This window comes from Theobroma umbraticum, unplaced genomic scaffold (genome assembly GCF_002168275.2).
Source record: "Theobroma umbraticum cultivar Fairchild unplaced genomic scaffold, ASM216827v3 scaffold_130.0, whole genome shotgun sequence".
Classification (NCBI taxonomy): Eukaryota; Viridiplantae; Streptophyta; class Magnoliopsida; order Malvales; family Malvaceae; genus Theobroma; species Theobroma umbraticum.
This window is the reverse complement of record NW_018397264.1, coordinates 2,021,003-2,041,019: the sequence shown is the minus strand read 5'-3', so window position 1 is coordinate 2,041,019 and position 20,017 is coordinate 2,021,003. Positions and strand designations below refer to the sequence as shown.

At 33.6% G+C, this 20,017-nt stretch overlaps 5 protein-coding genes across 9 annotated transcripts in view; 1 reads left to right on the top strand and 4 right to left on the bottom strand.

The window, feature by feature from the left end:
- LOC110421376 (uncharacterized) overlaps positions 1 to 2,233 on the bottom strand; it is a 2,579-nt gene extending 346 nt beyond the window's left edge. Inside the window, 5 exon segments of the mRNA XM_089784510.1 lie at positions 92 to 147; positions 191 to 561; positions 627 to 978; positions 981 to 1,059; positions 1,061 to 2,233. Of these exon segments, the coding sequence (XP_089640636.1) occupies positions 92 to 147; positions 191 to 561; positions 627 to 978; positions 981 to 1,059; positions 1,061 to 2,083 (1,881 nt within the window). The 5' untranslated portion in view covers positions 2,084 to 2,233.
- A 739-nt stretch (positions 2,234 to 2,972) lies between these two features.
- On the bottom strand, positions 2,973 to 3,864 carry LOC110422097 (Ribosomal L18p/L5e family protein). Its single transcript, XM_021435876.2, has one exon. The coding sequence runs from the start codon at positions 3,642 to 3,644 to the stop codon at positions 3,252 to 3,254; it is 393 nt and encodes a 130-aa protein (XP_021291551.1). The 5' UTR covers positions 3,645 to 3,864; the 3' UTR covers positions 2,973 to 3,251.
- A 341-nt stretch (positions 3,865 to 4,205) lies between these two features.
- Positions 4,206 to 9,736, top strand: LOC110422307 (glycosyltransferase family protein). The gene is made up of 12 exons (XM_021436169.1): positions 4,206 to 4,425; positions 4,558 to 4,634; positions 5,341 to 5,416; positions 5,506 to 5,578; positions 5,676 to 5,727; positions 5,950 to 6,011; positions 6,293 to 6,356; positions 6,885 to 6,942; positions 7,037 to 7,123; positions 8,343 to 8,436; positions 8,743 to 8,847; positions 9,322 to 9,736. The coding sequence occupies exons 1-11, from the start codon at positions 4,337 to 4,339 to the stop codon at positions 8,833 to 8,835; spliced, it is 825 nt and encodes a 274-aa protein (XP_021291844.1). The 5' UTR covers positions 4,206 to 4,336; the 3' UTR covers positions 8,836 to 8,847; positions 9,322 to 9,736.
- Positions 9,737 to 10,889: 1,153 nt separating this feature from the next.
- GUN4 (protein GENOMES UNCOUPLED 4) lies at positions 10,890 to 12,012 on the bottom strand. The gene has a single exon (XM_021435450.2). It carries the CDS (start codon positions 11,910 to 11,912, stop codon positions 11,136 to 11,138), a length of 777 nt encoding a protein of 258 aa, XP_021291125.1. The 5' UTR covers positions 11,913 to 12,012; the 3' UTR covers positions 10,890 to 11,135.
- A 2,191-nt stretch (positions 12,013 to 14,203) lies between these two features.
- Positions 14,204 to 17,150, bottom strand: LOC110421849 (RNA-binding (RRM/RBD/RNP motifs) family protein). Of its 5 annotated transcripts, none has more exons than XR_002445671.2 (4): positions 16,087 to 17,021; positions 15,792 to 15,989; positions 15,593 to 15,641; positions 14,204 to 15,490 (listed from the first exon to the last, which is right to left on the bottom strand). XR_002445671.2 is itself a non-coding variant. In XM_021435543.1 (4 exons), the coding sequence occupies exons 2-3, from the start codon at positions 16,531 to 16,533 to the stop codon at positions 15,816 to 15,818; spliced, it is 621 nt and encodes a 206-aa protein (XP_021291218.1). In that variant the 5' UTR covers positions 16,534 to 16,556; positions 17,037 to 17,150; the 3' UTR covers positions 14,204 to 15,490; positions 15,792 to 15,815. The 5 variants fall into 5 exon arrangements, 4 of the variants coding, with proteins under 4 accessions (XP_021291218.1, XP_021291217.1, XP_021291214.1 ...); XM_021435543.1 differs by lacking the exon at positions 15,593 to 15,641 and adding an exon at positions 17,037 to 17,150 and having other exon boundaries at positions 16,087 to 16,556; XM_021435542.1 differs by lacking the exon at positions 15,593 to 15,641 and adding an exon at positions 17,037 to 17,125 and having other exon boundaries at positions 16,087 to 16,561.
- Between the last annotated feature and the right edge of the window lie 2,867 nt (positions 17,151 to 20,017).

Here is a 20,017-nt window from a genome sequence, read left to right as displayed (position 1 = left end):
CCAAGCTTGGTGTTGAGTTGGAGAACGATGGAATATTTGTGGGCAAAGATGGTTGGTTGGTAGCAGAAGGCGACATTGAAGGCAGTCCCAAGCTTGGCGTTGAGTTTGACAATGATGGTTGAGACGAAGCCATAGGTGCCATTCCAAGTTGGTGTCAAGCTTGACGTTGAGTTGGAGAACGATGGGCTATTTGTAGGTAAAGATGGTTGGCTGGTAGCAGAAGGCGACATTGAAGGCAGTCCCAAGGTTGGAGTTGAATTTGACAATGATGGTTGAGAGGAAGCCATTGGTGCCATTCCAGGTTGTGTCAAGCTTGGCGTTGAGTTTGATAAGGATGGTTGAGAGGAAGACATAGGTGGCATTCCAGGTTGTGCCAAGCTTGGTGTTGAGTTGGAGAACGATGGAATATTTGTGGGCAAAGATGATTGGCTGGTAGCAGAAGGCGACATTGAAGGCAGTCCCAAGCTTGGCGTTGAGATTGACAGTGATGGCTGAGAGGAAGCCATAGGTGCCATTCCAGGTTGTGTCAAGCTTGGCGTTGAGTTTGATAATGATGGCTGAGAGGAAGACATAGGTGGCATTCCAGGTTGTGCCAAGCTTGGTGTTGAGTTGGAGAACGATGGATATTTGTGGGCAAAGATGGTTGGTTGGTAGCAGAAGGCGACATTGAAGGCAGTCCCAAGCTTGGCGTTGAGTTTGACAATGATGGTTGAGACGAAGCCATAGGTGCCATTCCAGGTTGTGTCAAGCTTGACGTTGAATTGGAGAATGATGGACTATTAGTAGGCAAAGATGGTTGGCTGGTAGGAGAAGGCGACATTGAAGGCAGTCCCAAGCTTGGCGTTGAGTTTAACAATGATGGTTGAGAGGAAGCCAAAGGTGCCATTCCAGGTTGCGCCAAGCTTGGTGTTGAGTTGGAGAATGATGCAATATTTGTAGGTAATGATGGTTGGCCGGTAGGAGAAGGCGACATTGAAGCAGTCCCAAGCTTGGCATTGAGTTTGACAATGATGGTTGAGACGAAGCCATAGGTGCCATTCCAGGTTGTGTCAAGCTTGATCGTTGAATTGGAGAATGATGGACTATTAGTAGGCAAAGATGGTTGGCTGGTAGCAGAAGGTGATGTTGCAGGCAGTGTCAAGCTTGGCATGTTATCTAGCGAAGATGGCGGAGAGGAAGCCATAGGTGCCATTCCATGTTGTGTCAAGCCTGATGTTGAGTTGGACGAAGATGGATTAAGCAACGATGGTTGGGTAGTTTCTGAAGGCGACGTTGCAGGCAGTGTCAAGCTTGGCACTTTACCTGGTGCAGATGGATGAATAGAATTCATAGGTGCCATAGCAGGCTGTGCCAAGCTTGGCATTGAATTGGACGAAGATGAATTATTGGTAGGCAATGGTGGCTGGGTAGTAGCTGAAGGCGAGGTAGCAGGCACTGCCAAACTTGGTACATTATCTGGAGAAGACCGATGAGTAGAAGCCATAGGTGCCACAGCAGGCTGTGCCATGTTGTTCGCTGAATTGGACAGAGATGGATCATTAGTAGACGAAGACGGTTGGGCATTAGCTAAAGGTGACATTGCGGGTTGTGTCAAGCTTGGCTTTGTATTAGACAAGGACGGATGAGAGGAACCCATTGGAGCCATTGTTGGCTCTCTCGGGCCTGGGATTGAATTAGGGGAAGCTTGCTGAGAGGGTGTGGGATGTGTTGAGCTTGGGATTGTATTAGATAAAGATGGCTGACTAGAAGCTTTAGGCGCTGCTGCGGGCTGCGTCAAGCTTGGCGTAGAATTAGGCAGAGATGGTCTATCTGAAGCTGAGGGTGGTGTCGTTGATTCTGATGAACTTGGCATGGAACTAGAAACGGATGGTTGAGAGCCGGCCAAAGGAGGCTCTGCAGGTGCTGTCAAACTTGATTTTGAACTGCGCAAAGGCAGTGATGATTGTGGAGCAGACACGGACAGCACAGATGGAGCTGGAGACGGTGTCTTGTCAAGAAGATAGCGAGCTGCCAAGTTTGTATCAATGCCTGAAAGCATGACAACAATAGAGAAAGCCAATAAGAAACAACTGGTGAAGGCCATTACTGTCTAGATTTATATTCTTTCCAAGAATATGAGCTATAGGATCAGCAAACAGAGGACTTCCTCAAGGTTTCTTGAGGGGAAAGCCATGCCAGAATTTCAGTTTTATAGTTCAAATGCGATCATTCATAGTTGGTGAGTAGTCATCATGTTGGATTTAGAAAATCCCAAAATCCTTCTTAAATTCGTATCTTTGCTTTACTTTCTGCTTCCCCTCTGCATTGAGAAAAACATAAAGCATTCTGTGATTGGCTAAATGAGTTTACTATAACAAAACCAACATCATCAAAGACATGAAGTCAGATTTTTTTCCTTCAAGGTCCACTGATTCCCTTCCCCCTTTGGATTCATATCAGAGCTAGTAAGCTTCAGCCAAAGGCATTGAAGTCGCCTTTTATTCACTAATTTCAACATTGTGGAAATCCTCCCAACTTTCTTGAGTGTTCTTCAAGCTGGCCTAACTTCTGCTACCAAGCCAAACCCACCATAGCTTAGTTCCAACTTTCCGACTTGCTATTTCTCTATTTCCGCCTAATTTCAATTTTTCCAATTAAAATACTAAATCAAAAGAACTCTCTTCAATATATCTCAGGTTAAAACAGGCTGATTTAGTTAAGGAATCATCAACTAAGTTGTGTACTGTGATGTGTCAAATTGATTATGGGTCACATTTCTCATTAAAAGAAGAAATGAATAAGGTTGAATGTTGTTGTAGTTTCTGGCTTTTCAACATTGTAAGTCAATCTTTAATCTGATTGAACTCTTTTTCAAAGTAATGATAGATTGGACTTGTACTGAACTCCACTGCAAACTAGAGTTGACCAATTTTGTTTCAACAGAAAATAAAAGGTAATTGAGCTAGTTTCTCATGAATGAATATCCTGTGAACTTATGCTACCAGTTCGTATTGTTACAAAAATGGCTACCAGCACTTCCCAGAAGAAGCTACCAAAGCAATGTAAAGCACTGCATTGAAATTTTCATTGGAAAATAATAATAATTCTCAATTACAGAAAACCCCTTTTGGTATATCTGAAGAAAAAGAAATATAACAATTCTGAATTACAGAAAATATAATTCAGAAGCCGAATCTCTGTAAATAAAAGCATCCTAAAGAATTAAGGGCGAAGAATGTCTGCTGGCGTTTGTTGAATTTCGAAATGAAAGCCTAACCCATGCTAGGCCCGATTTCCGCCAACCTATCGGCACCGTCGATCTCAACACCGACGCGGCGTAACGAGTCAAAGAGCGGCAAAACCAATCTCCGGCGGTGAATGGGTCTGGAGATCTCTTCATTAACATCGATGGCGATGTTGCTGACGCCGATCCCCTTCAAGCGGAAGCCGAGTTTCTCGCCGACTCTGGAAGCGACTTTGGCGTCCCAGTAGTGGTGGGATCGAGGGAAATGGTCGAGCTTGGAGCGGTATTGGATGAGGAATTCTTGCTCGGTGGAGGAGGCCATGGCGACGATGTAGGAGGTCCCTGGCTGAGTCACGTGCGCGGTGATGTTGCGGCACGAGAGGACCAAGCGGAGCACGTGCCGACTTTGAGTTGCACACATTGTGTTGCGGGCTCCTGCAATGTTCCACTGGGAGAGCTACGCTGCGTTTCATGCTCGTGGGGGGTGGGGGAGAACCAAAATAGTTACCTTCCCTTAAACTGCTCACTTATCTCTTGTTTTCCGTTGCATTATTTTATCCACATCACCCTTAATTATGTATATCCTTATCAAAGAGAATGAAAAGGAGAATGCTGACGTGGAATTTAATCGGACAAATTACCTTATTTTAGGAATAAAGTTTGAAAGAACTCTAATTTGGTAAATAAAATTACAAACAACCTTATTTTGAGAAAAAAACATTATGATATAATATTTAAAAAAACCTTTTAATTATTTAAAAAATTTAAATTTTTTTATATTTTTATTTTAAATTAATTAAATCTTTAATCAACATATTATTTATTATTATCCTATGTGACATATATCATAATTAATAATAATTTAATATATTTAAACATTATATTAAAGTTCTTAATAATAAATAAATGAATATCCTTTTATTTATAAAATGTAAAACCAAAAAAAGGAAAACTATTATATATTTTTTAAATTCAGGTGTATTTTATGGGCTTGGGGAGTTGGGCTGTCCTTCAACCGATGACTTGCATTCTCGGGCGTCGGAGCTCGGGGAAGACAGGAGAGTAAAAGGAAGAAATAAGAAATTTTGATCGGTTCTAAAATCCAAGACGAGTATGTCGAAATCCAAATCCAGGTTAATTTTATCCTGGGTTTTCTTTCAGCAACTCCTTGTTCAATTCTCATTCACCATGTCAGCTACCAGGTATATTACAATCAGAGAGAAAGTACTTTCTACGAATTTTTAATGTCGAAAGTGTTTTGGGTCCTTTTGTTTCTGCCTTTTAATTCTTTTCATTTTTTTTTTAAAAAATTAATGGGATTGGTGGAATTCTAGGAAGGAGATTGGATTTCCAGAGAGGCTTATTTGCAGAACAACAGTTCAAGGAAGATATTTATTATCTGATGATAATGGTGAGTACTCGCTTCATCAATTCTCCTTTTGGACTGCCATAATTCAAGCTCTAGAGTTTGTAAATTTTGAAAAACCACGGGTTTTATTTGTCAACGGAATTAGATGTTGGAAAAAATAGGTATGAAAAACTGAATGCGGAGAATATAAAGCTGTTCCCTTTCGCGTATGACTTGTGATTCCGGGGCTGCACATAGTTTCTTCCTCGTGATAATTGGAGCAAAAGATTCTCTTTTATGGAACTGATTCGAAAACGTTATTACCATAATATATAAAGGACTCTTTTTTTTTGGTTAAATCAATATCAGTAAATCAAGAAACTTTATTAAATATTGGTACTTCAAGGATATGCACCTGTGGTTCATGCTCTTTCATCTTTCGCTATATCCTCAGATTGCTCAGAGTTTGATAAACAAAAGGGAAAGTAAAAATTGTGATATGGAATGGAAAGGGAAAAGGTAGAAGTTTAATCTGATCTGTTTAGGGCTTCATTTGTACTTTTAAGACTTTATTTTCCCTGTCGTTTTTCTTTAATTTGTGTTCAAATTTCTACTTACTTGTTAATGCATACCGTCACTACTTGAGAGTCTGTGTAACTCTTGTTGCAATTCTAACTTTGGCTATTGTATTACCTATTGCATCTAATAAGTCTGGCTTTTCATCTTATCTTTTAGTTTCATTAGCTTCACACTCGTATTTACATTGTAGGTTATGTGTGTGATGCTCTCTCATTGGATCCACAGTCCCGTTGCTGTCCTGAAAGAGGAGACAAATTCTCTTGTCAGTGAGTTTATTTCTTCTAAGGTCCCCAAGATAGTGACTTTAATAACAGTCTTTATGGTAGCTTGTAACACCTTCTGTTCTCATTTGCAGTGGATGCAACATTCTTTCACAGTGTTGTAACTCCTATGAATTTTGTGTTTCATGCTGCCTACACCCTGCTCAAGTATCTTCTTTAGCACTCCCTTTTTTCCCTTTTCTTTTGGCTAATTATCATTTATATGATAGCCAAACTTAAATTTATACTAATATTTATTTTGCAGACACAAAAAGAACAAGTACTGAAACTGAAAATAGCTAAGCCAGCTACAGCAGGTAAGTTTATAGTTTTGGAAGCCACAATTATTCTAAGTAATCACTGGCACTTCCTGGGTTCTTGGTGCGGCAATTTGTCCAGCTGAAGATATATTTAATTTTCAAAATTGTGGTACTTTTCTTTTGTTTTTAAACATCGTATAGCTATCATTTAAGGGATTGTCTATGAGGTACTAGGTCATCATAATTTTTCTCTCTTTTTTGTTTGGCCCTCTTTTCCAGGGGCTTATCTCAGCGTCTTTGATTTTTGTGCTGGGAGGTGTCGTCACAATTCTGAAAGTGTGGTAAGTGATATTCTATTGATATAGGAATTTATTTACGGTGTTCTAGATCATTTATTTTATTAAATGAAAAAGAACTATCTAGATACAATTTCCTGGAAACCATTGGTCGTGAAGACTGTTATGCAATGCTGTAAATCACAGACCAGTATAATGGCTCATTAATTTTAATAACCTGTGTCATTTTCTTCAATAGTGACATTTCTTTAGGCAATATATGTGATTCATATAACAGCATTTTTATGTTTTGAGACTCCAATGCTGGTGGTTAAACTATGTTTCAGGTTCACGAAAATGCTTACATTAGTGATTTTCATCATTGCTTCTCTCTCCCATCAAATTCTACTGGTATGTTGGGACATGACTTTCTTGTCATTATTATTATGTCATTGGCTCATCCCAATAGTTATTTTACATTTCCATATTTTATATTTTCCTCTTAAATTCTGCTCCTCTGGTGCGGTGTATAGGAAAAGAGAGAGAAAATAGAGAACAGAGAGAAATAAGAAAGAAATGAAAGAGACAGAGGAAATTGAGAGCGTAATAGATGAACCAGGGAAAGGACATAGAGGGGATCTCAATTGTCCAAAAGCTTGTAGAAGGTGAAACAATAGAAGTGTTTATAAGCTACTCCATATTACTTGTGAAATAAGCATAGATTAATTAATTTAATAACCCCAAAACTTTGAAATTACTATTGAGCCCATAAATATAACCAAGTAATAGCAGAAGGTTTTGCATCTTGTGTAAGGTATTGACACCCTTCCTATTGATATTTTTTTAACTTGCATAACTATGCTGTTTGAAATCAACAGTTATCTTTCTGGTTGAGTATTTAAGTATTGAATTATATGGATTGAATTGTCCTTGCAACAGGGTCCTCTGTCACACCTGTAGAAGCCAGACTACATGGAATTAATGTTATCATTGGAAGGTGAATCTCCATTGTGATTGGTTCTGTTTCTTCACTCTTAACATGTAATTTTTTGTCGAGCTAACACTTTTTCTCTTTTTTCCATGAAACATAGGAAAGGAGAGTCTTGTGATTCAGTTTGCAGGTCAAATGGACAATCATGCGTATTAAATAAGCTTTTGGTACTTAACCACTGTGATATGTAAGTTCTTCATGGTCTTTTTAACCTTTCTCTTCTCATATTTGGTTTTCTTGTTCATTATTTGCTTGAGTACATGGCTAAAAATTTTTTGGAGTGGCTTTATCTGTTTTGTTGATCTGCCTGCAATAACAATAAACCTGCCACACAGAAGAGCACAAAACAAATGTTGACACATGCACATACCTTAATTGATGCGTAAATTGAGACATGCTGTAGGAGTTGGGATTATTAGCACTAGCTCTCTTGCAGATTCTTTTATTTATATGTTTATAAATCTATATAGCTTCCCCTTAAGAGACAAGCTTTTCTTTCATTTATACACACACAAAGAACAGACTAGCTTTTATTTTCTCTTTGTCACCTTCTTTCTCCTTACCCCAATGTGTGGCCAAAGGTGTGAGGATGAGATTCACTATGCTCCTCCAGCTTAATTTGGCTTCTTACTAGTTAAAAGGCCAAAAACTTGACATTTTATTTCCATGTACATGTAACTTTAGTGTTTGTCTAATCACATGTAGTATTTCAAAAACGGAAATCCTTTAGACTTTGTGTGAATATAGCATTTGAAAATTCCCATTGAATTTTGAACTGAAGCAATTTGAAATTACAGAATCTAATTGTACTTCAAATTGAAATTGTGGCTTTCTGGGCTTTTCCAAAAACCATGCCACTTTGTAATTCAACAAACTATTAGTTGCTGTTACAGATACCTAATCAAAGGCAAATTAAAAACCGGTTTCAAGATGTCAATACAAAAGTGTGTGTGTGCGCGCGCGGATGTGTATGAGAGAGAGAGAGAGAGAGAGAGAGCATAACAACCTCATGCAAAAACTGCCTCACTTTCTACTACATCTTGTGGTGATTTCTCCTCTTTTTCATTTTGCATTCTCAAAAATGTTGCTGATAATTATGTTCCATCAAATGCTAGAGAGAATGCCTTAGAATGCTAGGTGGTTTTGTTGAAGTTACAGTTCTTGCTATTACAGTTATCCCCATTGTCTTTTGATAACCTGAATTTTGCCAATCTTCTTGCACTTCCTATCATCCATATACATTATCCTTGGTTTATAACATCCAAGGAGGACATTGTAGGTGTAATATTAAACAGGGAGGTTCTTTTTGATTTGTGCTTGAAATCATTTTCTAAATTAATGTTTCATGCACTTTCAATATCTTCTTTTCTTCTTGGATTTTGGTTTGAGTTCTTCCTTCTAAACAGTATCCAGAAATATATGAGCTGCAAAGGAGCATGCTTGGCAAGTGTTGGTGCAGATCAACCTGCAGAAGTTGTTGATGATGCTCCCAAACATTTGGTATATTATGCCTTTTTTATACAACTTTATATTTGCAGGAATTGTGTATTTCCAGATAATTTAGTGATTAGTTGGAAGTGTTTGAACATCAAAACTTTCATGCTCAGTTTCTCACCTTGCCATGGAAGTAAAATTAAACTATATGTACTAAACTGGTTGTTTATACTCATAATTGAAATAATTTCATTCTAGTTAGTTTTTTATTTTTATGAAAATGCAAATCATGTAATAAAAAATGAAACCCTATCAATACACTAAAAATTTAATTCTAAAACTTTAGAATTACATATTTTCTCTATCTTTCAGAATCCAGGAGCATGTTTGTATACTCGAACGCAATCAATGCTGTCATGTGATGGTTCACATCTGCATACCAAGAGACTTTGCCCTTGTGCATAGTGCATTATTTTGGTAAGTTTGGTTTCCATGTGTGTTGACCATAGGATTAATTTTCCCTGTCAGAAGTTCACTGCAATGTTAGTGTGATCTTATTTGAATATTGGTTTGGCCTTATGCTATACTTTGCTAGACAGTCCATTCCTTCATTGTTTATCCCCGATCTTTTGGGAAAGATACAAAATTAAAACATAGCGTACTCTTCTAAGTTAAAATAAGTTGTTAGAAAAGAATATAGTTAAAATAAGTTGTAAGAGTACATCCTTGGATTCTCGGTTATTTCAGTCTGTACAACTAAGCAGATGCATTGAAGGCACTGGACCTGCTTTCATCTTTAATTTGCTTAACCACTAACAACCCTACTATTTCTCATGAAACTGGTTTGGGTACCTCTAAATCAAGTTGCAAAAGTTTAGGTGAGCATAACCTTGCTTAGATATATTTAACTTTAATTGTTATATTGAAGAAGATTGTTGTGACAATTTTTAGGGATGAAGCATGTCTCAAATCTGTTCTCGGCTGTATGTTCCGAAGAACTTTTCAAAGGCTTCAACTTTCAGAGGATAAATTTTTTCAGACCAATACATCCATCTGTTTGTGTTTTTACATGTTCCCATTACAGCAAGTTAAACTGTATACAGTTGCATGTTGTAGCATTATTGCACAAATTAGAGGGCAAAATGCCACTGACATGCTAATTTATGTTGAAGCACTCATGCAACCGAATCAGACTGTGGAGATGGGATATTTTTGTAATTTTGAGTCGGTTAAATCAGGGGGTGAAGTCAAGGGAAAAGTTGTAATCTTCCAAGCTAAGCATTAAATTGACTTTGCTTCCAAGTAAGCTGACAGCATTCAGCTTATAATATGTTTTACAGAATTGTTATTATTATTCCTTTTAAAACTTCTCTACTCTATACTGATGAGACTGATGACACGATTTCTAAAAAGGTTAACCACTTTTTGGTAATTCACAAAGTACACTGTTTAAACCCTCAAGCAAAAAAGTAATGTTTGGATGAGTGGACTAACTATATAATATTGAAGCTTCTAACATAATGGAACTAAGCTTTGAAATTTTCTCTTGAGAATTAGAAGCATAAATCATTCCAAACATATCAAGTTTACATTCTTTCATTTAATCAAAGAAGCGTATTACATATTGGTAAATGCAAAACTTAATTCCTTAAATTATGCATTAATAACTTTGGGAGTAAGAGTGGGGAATAAATCCTCAACAGGCGAAAAGCCTACTACAGAATGTCTAGTTATGTGGTGACTTTGGGGGGAGCCGGACTGTAGTTCATATTTTTAAACCGAAGAAAAAATTTTGGGGCAATTTGAGTGCATGAATGAGTCAAAATTGTGGAGAGAAATAGCCCTGAAATGTCAAAAGACGTGGCAATTCTTTGATACAAAGAGAAGGGGGCCCTAGTACTGCCATTCCATCCTTGGCTCTGGTCTTCCCACCAAGCACTATGTAGACCACTGCAAATTTGCAAAAACCAGATGAAGAAAGAAAGGACAGGTCCAAATCTTGCAGGGTTTCGTCTCTCTGTACGTCCACAAATAAAGATATTTTTAATGTGTTGTGCCATAAATTTCCGGAAGAGAACTGCCAAGGACAGTGCAGAGCCATGCATATTTTCCTTCCACTTTATTTTATTAGTCGATGCCTTAGTTAATGCTGAGATTAAGAAAAAGGGTTTAATTTTAGTATATTTTTATATTGAAATTTGGTCATTATGTTGATACTCAATAGTGAATGTATGTGTTATTTATTCATCATGGTAATGATTTTGATTCCAAAAGCTTCACCGAACCTTCAACATTTACTTTTTCCCTTTACGCAATGGCCTCCATGATGGAATTACGATGTGGCATACTTGCTTTTCCTTCACCAACCCTAACCATAGTTTCTTTCTTTCTCAAACAAGTACCCTCGATCAAATCAAAAGAAAAAAGTCACAGTGAAGAACAGGCAAAAAAACAAACAAGTCAGTCTTTTGTTTGCCATCATCCTTCTCTCAGAATAGCATTAAAGATCAAATGACCAATGACTGCCTTTAACTCCAACTCCTACATTTAATATTTCAAACAGAAAAGGTTACTAAGCCACTGTGCCACTTGGAAATTATGTGAGGAAAGCTTTCAAGGAAAAAAAGAAAGACAAGAAATCATCCCTGTAAAAAGAAGCAGTAATCATAAACCACTTATGATCATTACAGACATTGATTAATTTATTTTGAAATTCCAATTCAAGTTTTACAGTGTATTTTGCTAAAACTTTGGGAAAAAACTGATCAAAAGCTATAGTCTGGTTTGAAAAATTTGTTGCTGAGTGGCTTGGATCCATCTCTCAAACCTTCGACAGCCCCATCTTCTCCACCAACTTTACCTTCTTCTTCTTCATCCTCCTGACCCTCAAAAGCTGGATGGCTAAGAATACTGTTAAGCAGCTGTGTTCCCCTTAGAGCATTTGTCAATGGCAAGTGACCCTCGGGTGTTTCATCATTGAGTTCCCAGATAAACTCATTCGGGAAAGCCCTGTAGTTGTATTGCTCAACCTCGGTGTCAAGCTTCTTCATCCACCCAACTTTGAGAAAGAACTTGGTGAAGTCCTTGTTAACGTTCTGCCACAATCTTTTTTGAACACTGTATCCGAACCTGTTGTTGCTGTACTGCTTCCAGAGGTCATCGATAGCTTTAAGGTCGGCTTCAGAGATGAACTGGACCTCAGAGAAGAAGACATAGCCACGTTTCTGAGCTGCTTCCCCAGCTAGGACTATGAGGAGACTCCGTGTCTCTTCATCAGCGTGGCGGAAGTTCTGAGTGGAAAGGTGGTGCTGGAGGGTGTCGAAGGAGATAGGTTGGGAAGTGGAGGTGGTAGAGGAAGTGGAAGAGGTGGTAGAAGAGAGAGAGAAGGTCGTGGTGGAGGAAAGATTGTTGGTGGAGGAGGAGGAGGAGAAGGGTCTGATGAAGAGGGAGGAAGGAGGAGGAGGGATGGATTCTGAGGTGTAGAGGCGTTTGAGGGAAGAGCAGTGGGGATGATGGAGGGATCTTAGAGAGTTTGTGGTCATATTTTGGTTTGATAAGGATGGATGGGGGAATAGAGGGAGATTTAAGAGTGCGGTGGGATTGTGATAAAGGGGTGACAGAGAGGAATGTGATGGCTTGGAGTACCTATGGGCCTTATTTGATGGAAGATAAGATATGAATGAGGAGGGAACAGAAACAGGCCATCAGGATTCTGGAGTAATACAATGCAGCATTCTGATTGGCCAGCTCAGGGTGAGGCTATATCCCCCTTTCTCTCTCTCTCTCTCTCTCCTTCAATTTGATTATACTAGCTTTCATTGACGATGGCAATGAAGGGACTCAAAACAAATTTTGTTGACCCTATGTCTATCTGAGATTAATAGGCAATAGATATTGATATATATATCTTCACATTGACTCATTTTTTGTTAACTGTAGAATTCAAGAATGGAACTCAATTTGATCTAATTATTTAAAGGAAATTTTAAGCAAAAGTTTTTTTCTTTTTAACAAAAGAAAACTATTATAGTTCAAACAAATTTAAAATTTTATTCAAATCTCACCATAAACAAATTTATCTCTCACATTTTAATCTAAATTTTTATATGAACCTATTAATCTTTGTTCATAAAATAAATTTGAAAGTTAACAGTATTGTAACTCAAGCCCTAACTATAACCCAAAGTACCCCCAAAACATTAATAGACATAATGAGTCAAATTGTCATAGAATTTGGGGTACAAGTCTAATCCCCGAGGTGTAGCTAATTATTAATTAACTCCAAAAAAACCCACAAACTAAAACAACCAACCAAAAGGGAGTCAAAACATTTGAACCTGTCCCCACCAAGGGATTAGCCATTTTGGTATAGAGCGGTTGGGCCGTAGCTGTTGGCCTTCACATAATTAATGTTTTCTTACATAATAGAATTGTATAAATCTTTTAAAAAAAAGATTTATATGGTAACAGTTTTCAAAACAATAACTTATTTCTCGTTTGTTGTGCTCTTCATAATTCTAAAATAATGAGAATAAAAAGGCAATGAAAAGCACTTTTCTTTGCCCAAATATTAATTTGTTGCAAAAAATTTAAAAACAATATCTGTAACTAATTAATAATGAGTATTTATAGATTTCAGATGATTTATTTACGCATTAAAATAGCTGTGATATATTAATAATATGATGATCGAATCACTTATAGGTCCTATTTTCTTCCATTTACTAGTAATGGCTAAATTTTATCAATTTAAATCTTATTTCCTTTAACAAATTGTTTTTTTATTTATTTTTTAAGATTTCAAATCCGAAAAAACATTATACACTTATTATTAAATTGAATGCTTAAATACTCTTTAACATAATACTATTCCAGAAAGAGCAAAAATGTGAAATTTATTGTCCAAAGATTATCTAAATGCAATTGCTAACAAATAAAGCTAGGCCTAACGGTTGTTAACTCTTCTTAGGAGGGCTAAGGCTAAGGTCTAAATTTAGAATCCCCACTCCTTTAAACTACCTAAAAGAGCTTTGGGGGGAGAGGCAGAAAATGGAGTGTAAAGGAGCATTCACGGAGTTATCCATTTTTGGGAGGGCTAGTCGTTTCTACACACAACTACTTCCGTGTAGTCGCCATTGATGGGTGGCTCATTCCTTCAATTTTGAAGTTCTTTTTAGGCCGACAGTTTCAAACAGAATCTCCAGTAGACTTAGTAATTTTGCATAAGATATAATAATACAATACGAGAAAACATAAAACTAAACAAATTTAGATTTAATCTTGACATATTTCGTGTCCGACATAAGTAACAAGTTTAATTAATCGCATTATCATGTTTAAATGTGCATACATAATACGTTTATCAACTTATTAAAAATTATTTTAATTTTATTTAAATAATTTTAAATAATTATTTTAATAAATTTTTAAAATTTTATATAAAAATAATAATATAATTATTTCATGCCCAAATGAATTTTTACTTTGTTACCATTTTAAATCTTTTGATTTAATTTTATTCATATATTGTTTCCATTTCATTATTAGATTTTGTGACATTAGAATGATGTGACACTACTGAATGAATTTGATTTTGCTATAGCGTTTAAAATTATTTATAGTTGATGATATGATTAATGATTAATGAATTTTATGTAAGTTAAATTTTATTAAATTTGATGTTATTATTATTTTGTTTTGTCATAATTATTTTTATAATTATTGATTTTAAATTTAAATAATAAAATTAAGTTTAATTATATATATTTTTATTTAATCGTATTAAACGTATTAATTGTATTATTAATCATGTCGTGTTGTATATTAACGTGTTTATCTTATTGTGTCGTGTTACATAATTATTAAACGTACATATATACATTATTCAAATTTAAGATACGAATATTATTCGTATCGTGATCATATTTAATATTAAAAAGAACCAAATTAAACACAGGCAAAATTTCTTCACGTGTTCTTAAAGTATTAATATACAAATATAGTACAAATGTAAGCATCACAACTATAGTATATAAAGGGATAAAGCATCAAAAGGCCGTCACCAGTGGCCAAAATGTACATTATTTGGTTCAATCATACTCATGAACAAATTTAATACAAACAAAGAGAATTACAGCAAAGCAACTAATTAAATTTTCAAGTAAACACTCATTTGCAGATAAAACATCTTGAGAAAATCAAATTACAGATTAAGTACCTAACCCAGTATCATCCCACCAGACAGACACAAAAACCCAACCAAAACTCATAAAAGCCATCAAACCTTACTTATGCTCAAACTATCTGCAAATCTTCACCAAATCAACCACAATTTCAACTCAAAAAGCCCAAACTTTTCAATGATACGCACACTTGTTTCTGTTTGATGATATATGTGCATGAATATCACAGAAATGAGGATTTTAATTTTGAAAAGATTTGAAATAGAGGAGATCGGGCTAAAGAAAGGGTGAACAATGATTGACACTCACTGGGGTTGTCTTTGAAATTTGTTGCTTTCCAGAGCTATTTACATATTGAACGCGTTATAAGTTTTTTTGTCTTCCTTCTAAATAGAAATCTACTTTAACAAAATATTCACGATGGCCAACACAATAGCCTATCAGCAACCATGCCTTTAAAAAGGAGATATCAAGTTCAAATTCCCCCTCTCAACCCAAAGAAAGATAAATATAAAACATTAATCAAAGCCAATAAGAATCAGTTTAATTGAACAGCATCCAACATTATCCAAACACCTAAGAATTTTCAATCCCATATAGGTTAGCATCCTTTGTAGACATCAACCATTAATTGCATCAAAGGTAAAACCCCATTCCAAAATTTAAAGAATTTTGATTACACTGTCACTTATAATCATTATGATATATGACAATATCATATGCTGATAAATTAGTAAAGTTAAACCTTGTTTTTACATCAGCTAATCAAATTGAATAGGCACTTGCCACCTGTTTCCCCCAATCAAATTTTTGACAAGATGAAAGAATCCTTACCAATGCTTTAAGGATACAGGTAAGGAGGGGGAAAGGTTAAATGAAGGAGTTTTACACTGCATTGCCTCTTCAAAGGATGAGAGAAAGCATGCACAGCCCTGATTCTGGCAAATCATCAATCAAGAATGAGAACTATCTATGCTTTTTATGTATCACAATTTTTGAATTAACTCAAACTCATGGCATTGGTTTGATGACAATATTACCTATATGGGACATACTCTGAGTATATTATAGTTGTGATTTTGTGCTTATCTAGCATGAAAATTTTCAGGAATTTGACAATCAGATGATATGAAAAGATCACATGAACAAAATCTAATTGCACCTAAAATTAGGGGAAAAGAAAAGATATCCACATGTTTCAAAGTATTTAACACATGCCCAAAGAGCACAGCTACTTACATTAGTGCATATATTGGTTACTTGTCAGTGAAAGGTAGAAGGGCCTGAGTCATCTGAAACTCTCAAATTATAATGCCGTGCCAAACGTTGAGCAGTTCCATCAGCCATCAAACTATCTATCATCTCATACTTCTTGTAATTTGCTTTCAGAGCCTCTCCTTGCTGCTTCGCAAGCTTCTCCTCTTTCTCCAGTTGGTGCTAAAGAGCAACAAATGAACATGTTCACTAGGAAAAAAACAATATTTATACACCTTAATTTAAATAGAACGACTATTGAACAAGAAGGCAAATTTACCTTGAGCATCACTGCAGTTTCAGTAGCATGTCTTTTTGCAAGATGCTTCAGCTTGTTTGCAACCTCAAAATCAGGATCAGCAGGGTCCAACCAGCGGAAATGTATCCTTCTACCAGGCTGCCTAGGGCGATCAGAAAACATCTCCGCTTCAGCAGCACGTGCCCTCACAGGCCTTGGCATTCCAGACATCATGAAAGGGAATTGAGATATTGTTGAGATGACAACTTCAGCTTGCTTTTGTGTTTCCATCTCCACCAAAGCACATTGGGGGATGTTCTGTGGCTCTAGATAGTTCGGAATGAAGTGAACACTCTTGACAGTTCCATACTGATCAAGGGCAGTTCTCACCACAGATTCAGTGACATTCGGTGACAGGTTGTCTATGTAAACCGTCCGCCTTACTTTCTCTTCAAAGGCAGCATACTCGTCTTGCTCTGCTGACCCCATTCACGGATCGAAAACTAGGAATGCTGACCTTTTAAATTCCAAAGTTAGTTAGCCGAACCAATTCTTTTCCCCAACTTTCCAGGAAAAGAAAACTAGCCACAGAATTCATTCCAACAACAAAAATGTGATGTTCCTAAACCCTAATTTAATTACGAATCCCATAAATTGTTATTTATTTTATTTACCTTTTGCTTCGTCGAAATTTTTGATAAAGCAAAACCATTATTTGTTGAAAGATAAACAAATGACTAAAACGACAAAGCCTATTCTAACATATTCATGCATTTTGATTTCTAACCAACAATTAATCCTTCAAATCATCGTTTCCTTTGCATAAAATTTAAATTCGACAGAAAAGAACCTTTCAGATTGCTCTTGAACCCTAGCGGGATACAAGAAAAATGAAGAAAAGAAGATGAAACGGCTGAAATTTGAAAGGGAAAAGAAAAACAAAAGTAAAAGACGAAATTATTTAGCGAAAAAGTAAATAGTGAAAACGATACCTGAGTTGGTGGGTGAGGAGTGAGGACTGAGGAGAGAAAAAAGCGGGAAAGTTTAATGTACACCGCCGAGCACCGAAGCAAGTTTTTGCGGTTAGCGCCGAGCGGCTACTTTTGTTTGTTCTTAATTAAATATGAATTACTTCCGTAAAAAAAACCATAATGCTTAAAAATTTTAATCAAATAAGTTTTTATTATTACTTGTTGATTAATTATAATTAATCAAAACAACATTTTTCATTTTTCACTTATCTGTCAAATTGATTTGATGCGCTTATATTAATATGTGATAATTTCGTTATTTTTATTAATAATAAATAATTGATTATTAATTATAAAAAATCTATTTAATTTATAATAAAAATGAATAAATTTAATTGAACGTTAAAATTTATTTAAATTTTTTAAAATATTTCAATAATTATTTCAACCATTATGCTATAAATGATATAAGATGATTTTTCCTCATGAACTCAGCTTAGTTTTGAAGGTTTTTTTAATTATTATTGTTGTTATTATTATTATTTATATTATTTTATTTTACATTTTGAAAGAATTTGTTATGCCAATTTTTTGCCAATAATTATTTTCCTGCATAAAATAACATCACTAAGTAAATACTAAAACAAAAATAAAATTATGCTATTTGACTAAAATTTTTTGCAAAATACACTGACAACTTAGAACTATTAATATATATATTTGAAATAAAACTATTATTTTATATATCAACAATAAAATTTTAAAAATTTTCAAATAAAATTATTAATATATATTTAATAATTATTTATTTTATTATAATTTAATACCCATGTGCCATTTTAATAAATTTACTTATTTGTATACCATCCAAAATACCAGGACAAAAGTACAACATAGGACCAAAATATCTTTCAAATCATTTAAAATCTCACTCACATTCTTTATATATATATATATATATATATATATATAGTTTACTGGTTTTTATATGTGATAGAAAATATTTGAGTAAAAATGAGCATAGAGTAAAATAAAGTATTCAGTTCTTAATGGAAACTAACTTTTTCAAAAGTTTTTATGAAAAATTATACTTTCTACGTATTTACTTTTATATGTATAAAATATATTGAAAAAGTAATAAGAATCATAAAAAATGTCATTATTAAATTATTAAAATTGATTTTATTGAAATTATTACATATTTTGTTACTCTCTTCTCTATAGAATATTTACAATAATATTACAGTGATTGTTAGTATGGGATTGTTACATGATCTTCCAAAATTAAAATAATTTAACCTAATGATATTATATCATGGTAATTTAAATAGACTCTCTTGAATTCAAAAAAAAAATTGAAAAGCTTATTAATAGGAAAAAAAATTTATCATAGTAGTGAAATTACAAAAATGACCATATTATTATGATTATTTCAAACTAAAACCTATTAATGCTTTATAACAAAATTGTTAGGATCTAATTTTCGAAATTTGGAATAGACTTGGATAAAACCGAATAAATTTATAATTTTGTTGTTTCTTTTAAAGAAATTTGTAAGTTGAGCATAAAGTTTTATGCATTTTTATATTTGATTTATTATTTCTTATTTTACATAAGATGTGAATGTAATTATAAATATTTATATAAGCGTTTTAAGTCAATAATTATTAATAATTTAAATTTAACATTTTGAGAACTGTGATTTAAGATTAAAAATTTACTAACAAATAGCATTTAAATATAATTATTACTATTGATATCAAAACATATGTGGATTTATTCTTTTTTGTCAAAATATCTACAAAGTCTCTATATTCATATATTTTGTTCAATTTAATCTCTATACTCAAAATCAAAGTAATTTAATTATTTAATTTTAAAAATTACTTCAATTTAATCATTTCTACTAATGACATTTAATTTTACCGTTAAAAAGATAACATCAACACTAACATCAGTATTGACGTAACATATTTTGATGACGTGGTAGTGTTACGTGGCCTTAATATGATGACGTGATAATGCTAACATGGCTACATTGTAAATAAAAAAATTTTTAAAACAAATTTTGTGTGTCATATTATAGGAACTAAATTAAATAAAAATATATAGTATATAGATTAAATTAAATAAAATTAAAATATTGAGGGAATAAATTAAAAAAATTAAAAAAATATAAATATTTAAGTAGATGATAGATATACTTAATAATAAGTTAAATAATTAAATAAAAAATATTTATAATATTAAAAAATATAGATAAATATTTTCATACTTAATTATTTGATTCTAAAATATACACATTAATTTATCTTTTTTCTAAAAATAAAGTTTGAATTTTCTTTTTATAAATTTTTTTTAAAAAAATTCATACCTAAAGTTAAATTTAGATGAATAACTTACACTATATTATAATAAAATAATATAAAAATATTAAATAATTTTTTATTTATAATAATATAAAATTTTAAAATTTATTTGACTTAAGCTAAACTCAAATAAGCAAAATAGATTAATTTAGTTATTCATTCTTTTGGAATTATTTAACCTTTACCTAATTCATTTTTTATTTGAATTTACTCAATATTTCTTATAGAACAATTTTATTTAAGTTTAAATACCTCAATCAAATTATGTTAAATTTAAATTTACATTATTAATTTGGATTTAAAAAAAATTGTAAATACAAAATAAAATTGTATAAATATTTTTAATTATATTTAACTCTATCAACTATAAATGTAGTATTTAATTCAAGAAATTTCAACTTAAAGAATATAACTTGAAATATTAAACAAAATAAGAACATAAAAATAAATTAAAAATTAAAGAGGTGGAGTAACTCAAATTCTATAGCTGTAATAAGAGGATTGTAATGCTCAAATTAAGCAAGCTAGAACAAAAATTATTTTTATAATTATCATTAACTTTATATATTTCTTCTTCATCTAATATAATGTAAGTTTTTCATCTAAATTTGATTTTAAATATATATTTTTTTA

Bases quoted from the DNA above. Each gene is read 5' to 3' on its own strand.
- LOC110422097 (XM_021435876.2), bottom strand. From the start codon at position 3,644: ATGTGTGCAACTCAAAGTCGGCACGTGCTCCGCTTGGTCCTCTCGTGC.
- LOC110422307 (XM_021436169.1), top strand. From the start codon at position 4,337: ATGTCGAAATCCAAATCCAGGTTAATTTTATCCTGGGTTTTCTTTCAG. The intron at 5,417-5,505 runs GTGAGTTTATTT...TCTCATTTGCAG, and splicing joins GGAGACAAATTCTCTTGTCA to TGGATGCAACATTCTTTCAC. The intron at 5,579-5,675 runs GTATCTTCTTTA...TTTATTTTGCAG, and splicing joins GCTGCCTACACCCTGCTCAA to ACACAAAAAGAACAAGTACT.
- GUN4 (XM_021435450.2), bottom strand. From the start codon at position 11,912: ATGACCACAAACTCTCTAAGATCCCTCCATCATCCCCACTGCTCTTCC.
- LOC110421849 (XM_021435543.1), bottom strand. From the start codon at position 16,533: ATGGGGTCAGCAGAGCAAGACGAGTATGCTGCCTTTGAAGAGAAAGTA. The intron at 15,990-16,086 runs GTAAATTTGCCT...GTTGCTCTTTAG, and splicing joins AAACTGCAGTGATGCTCAAG to CACCAACTGGAGAAAGAGGA.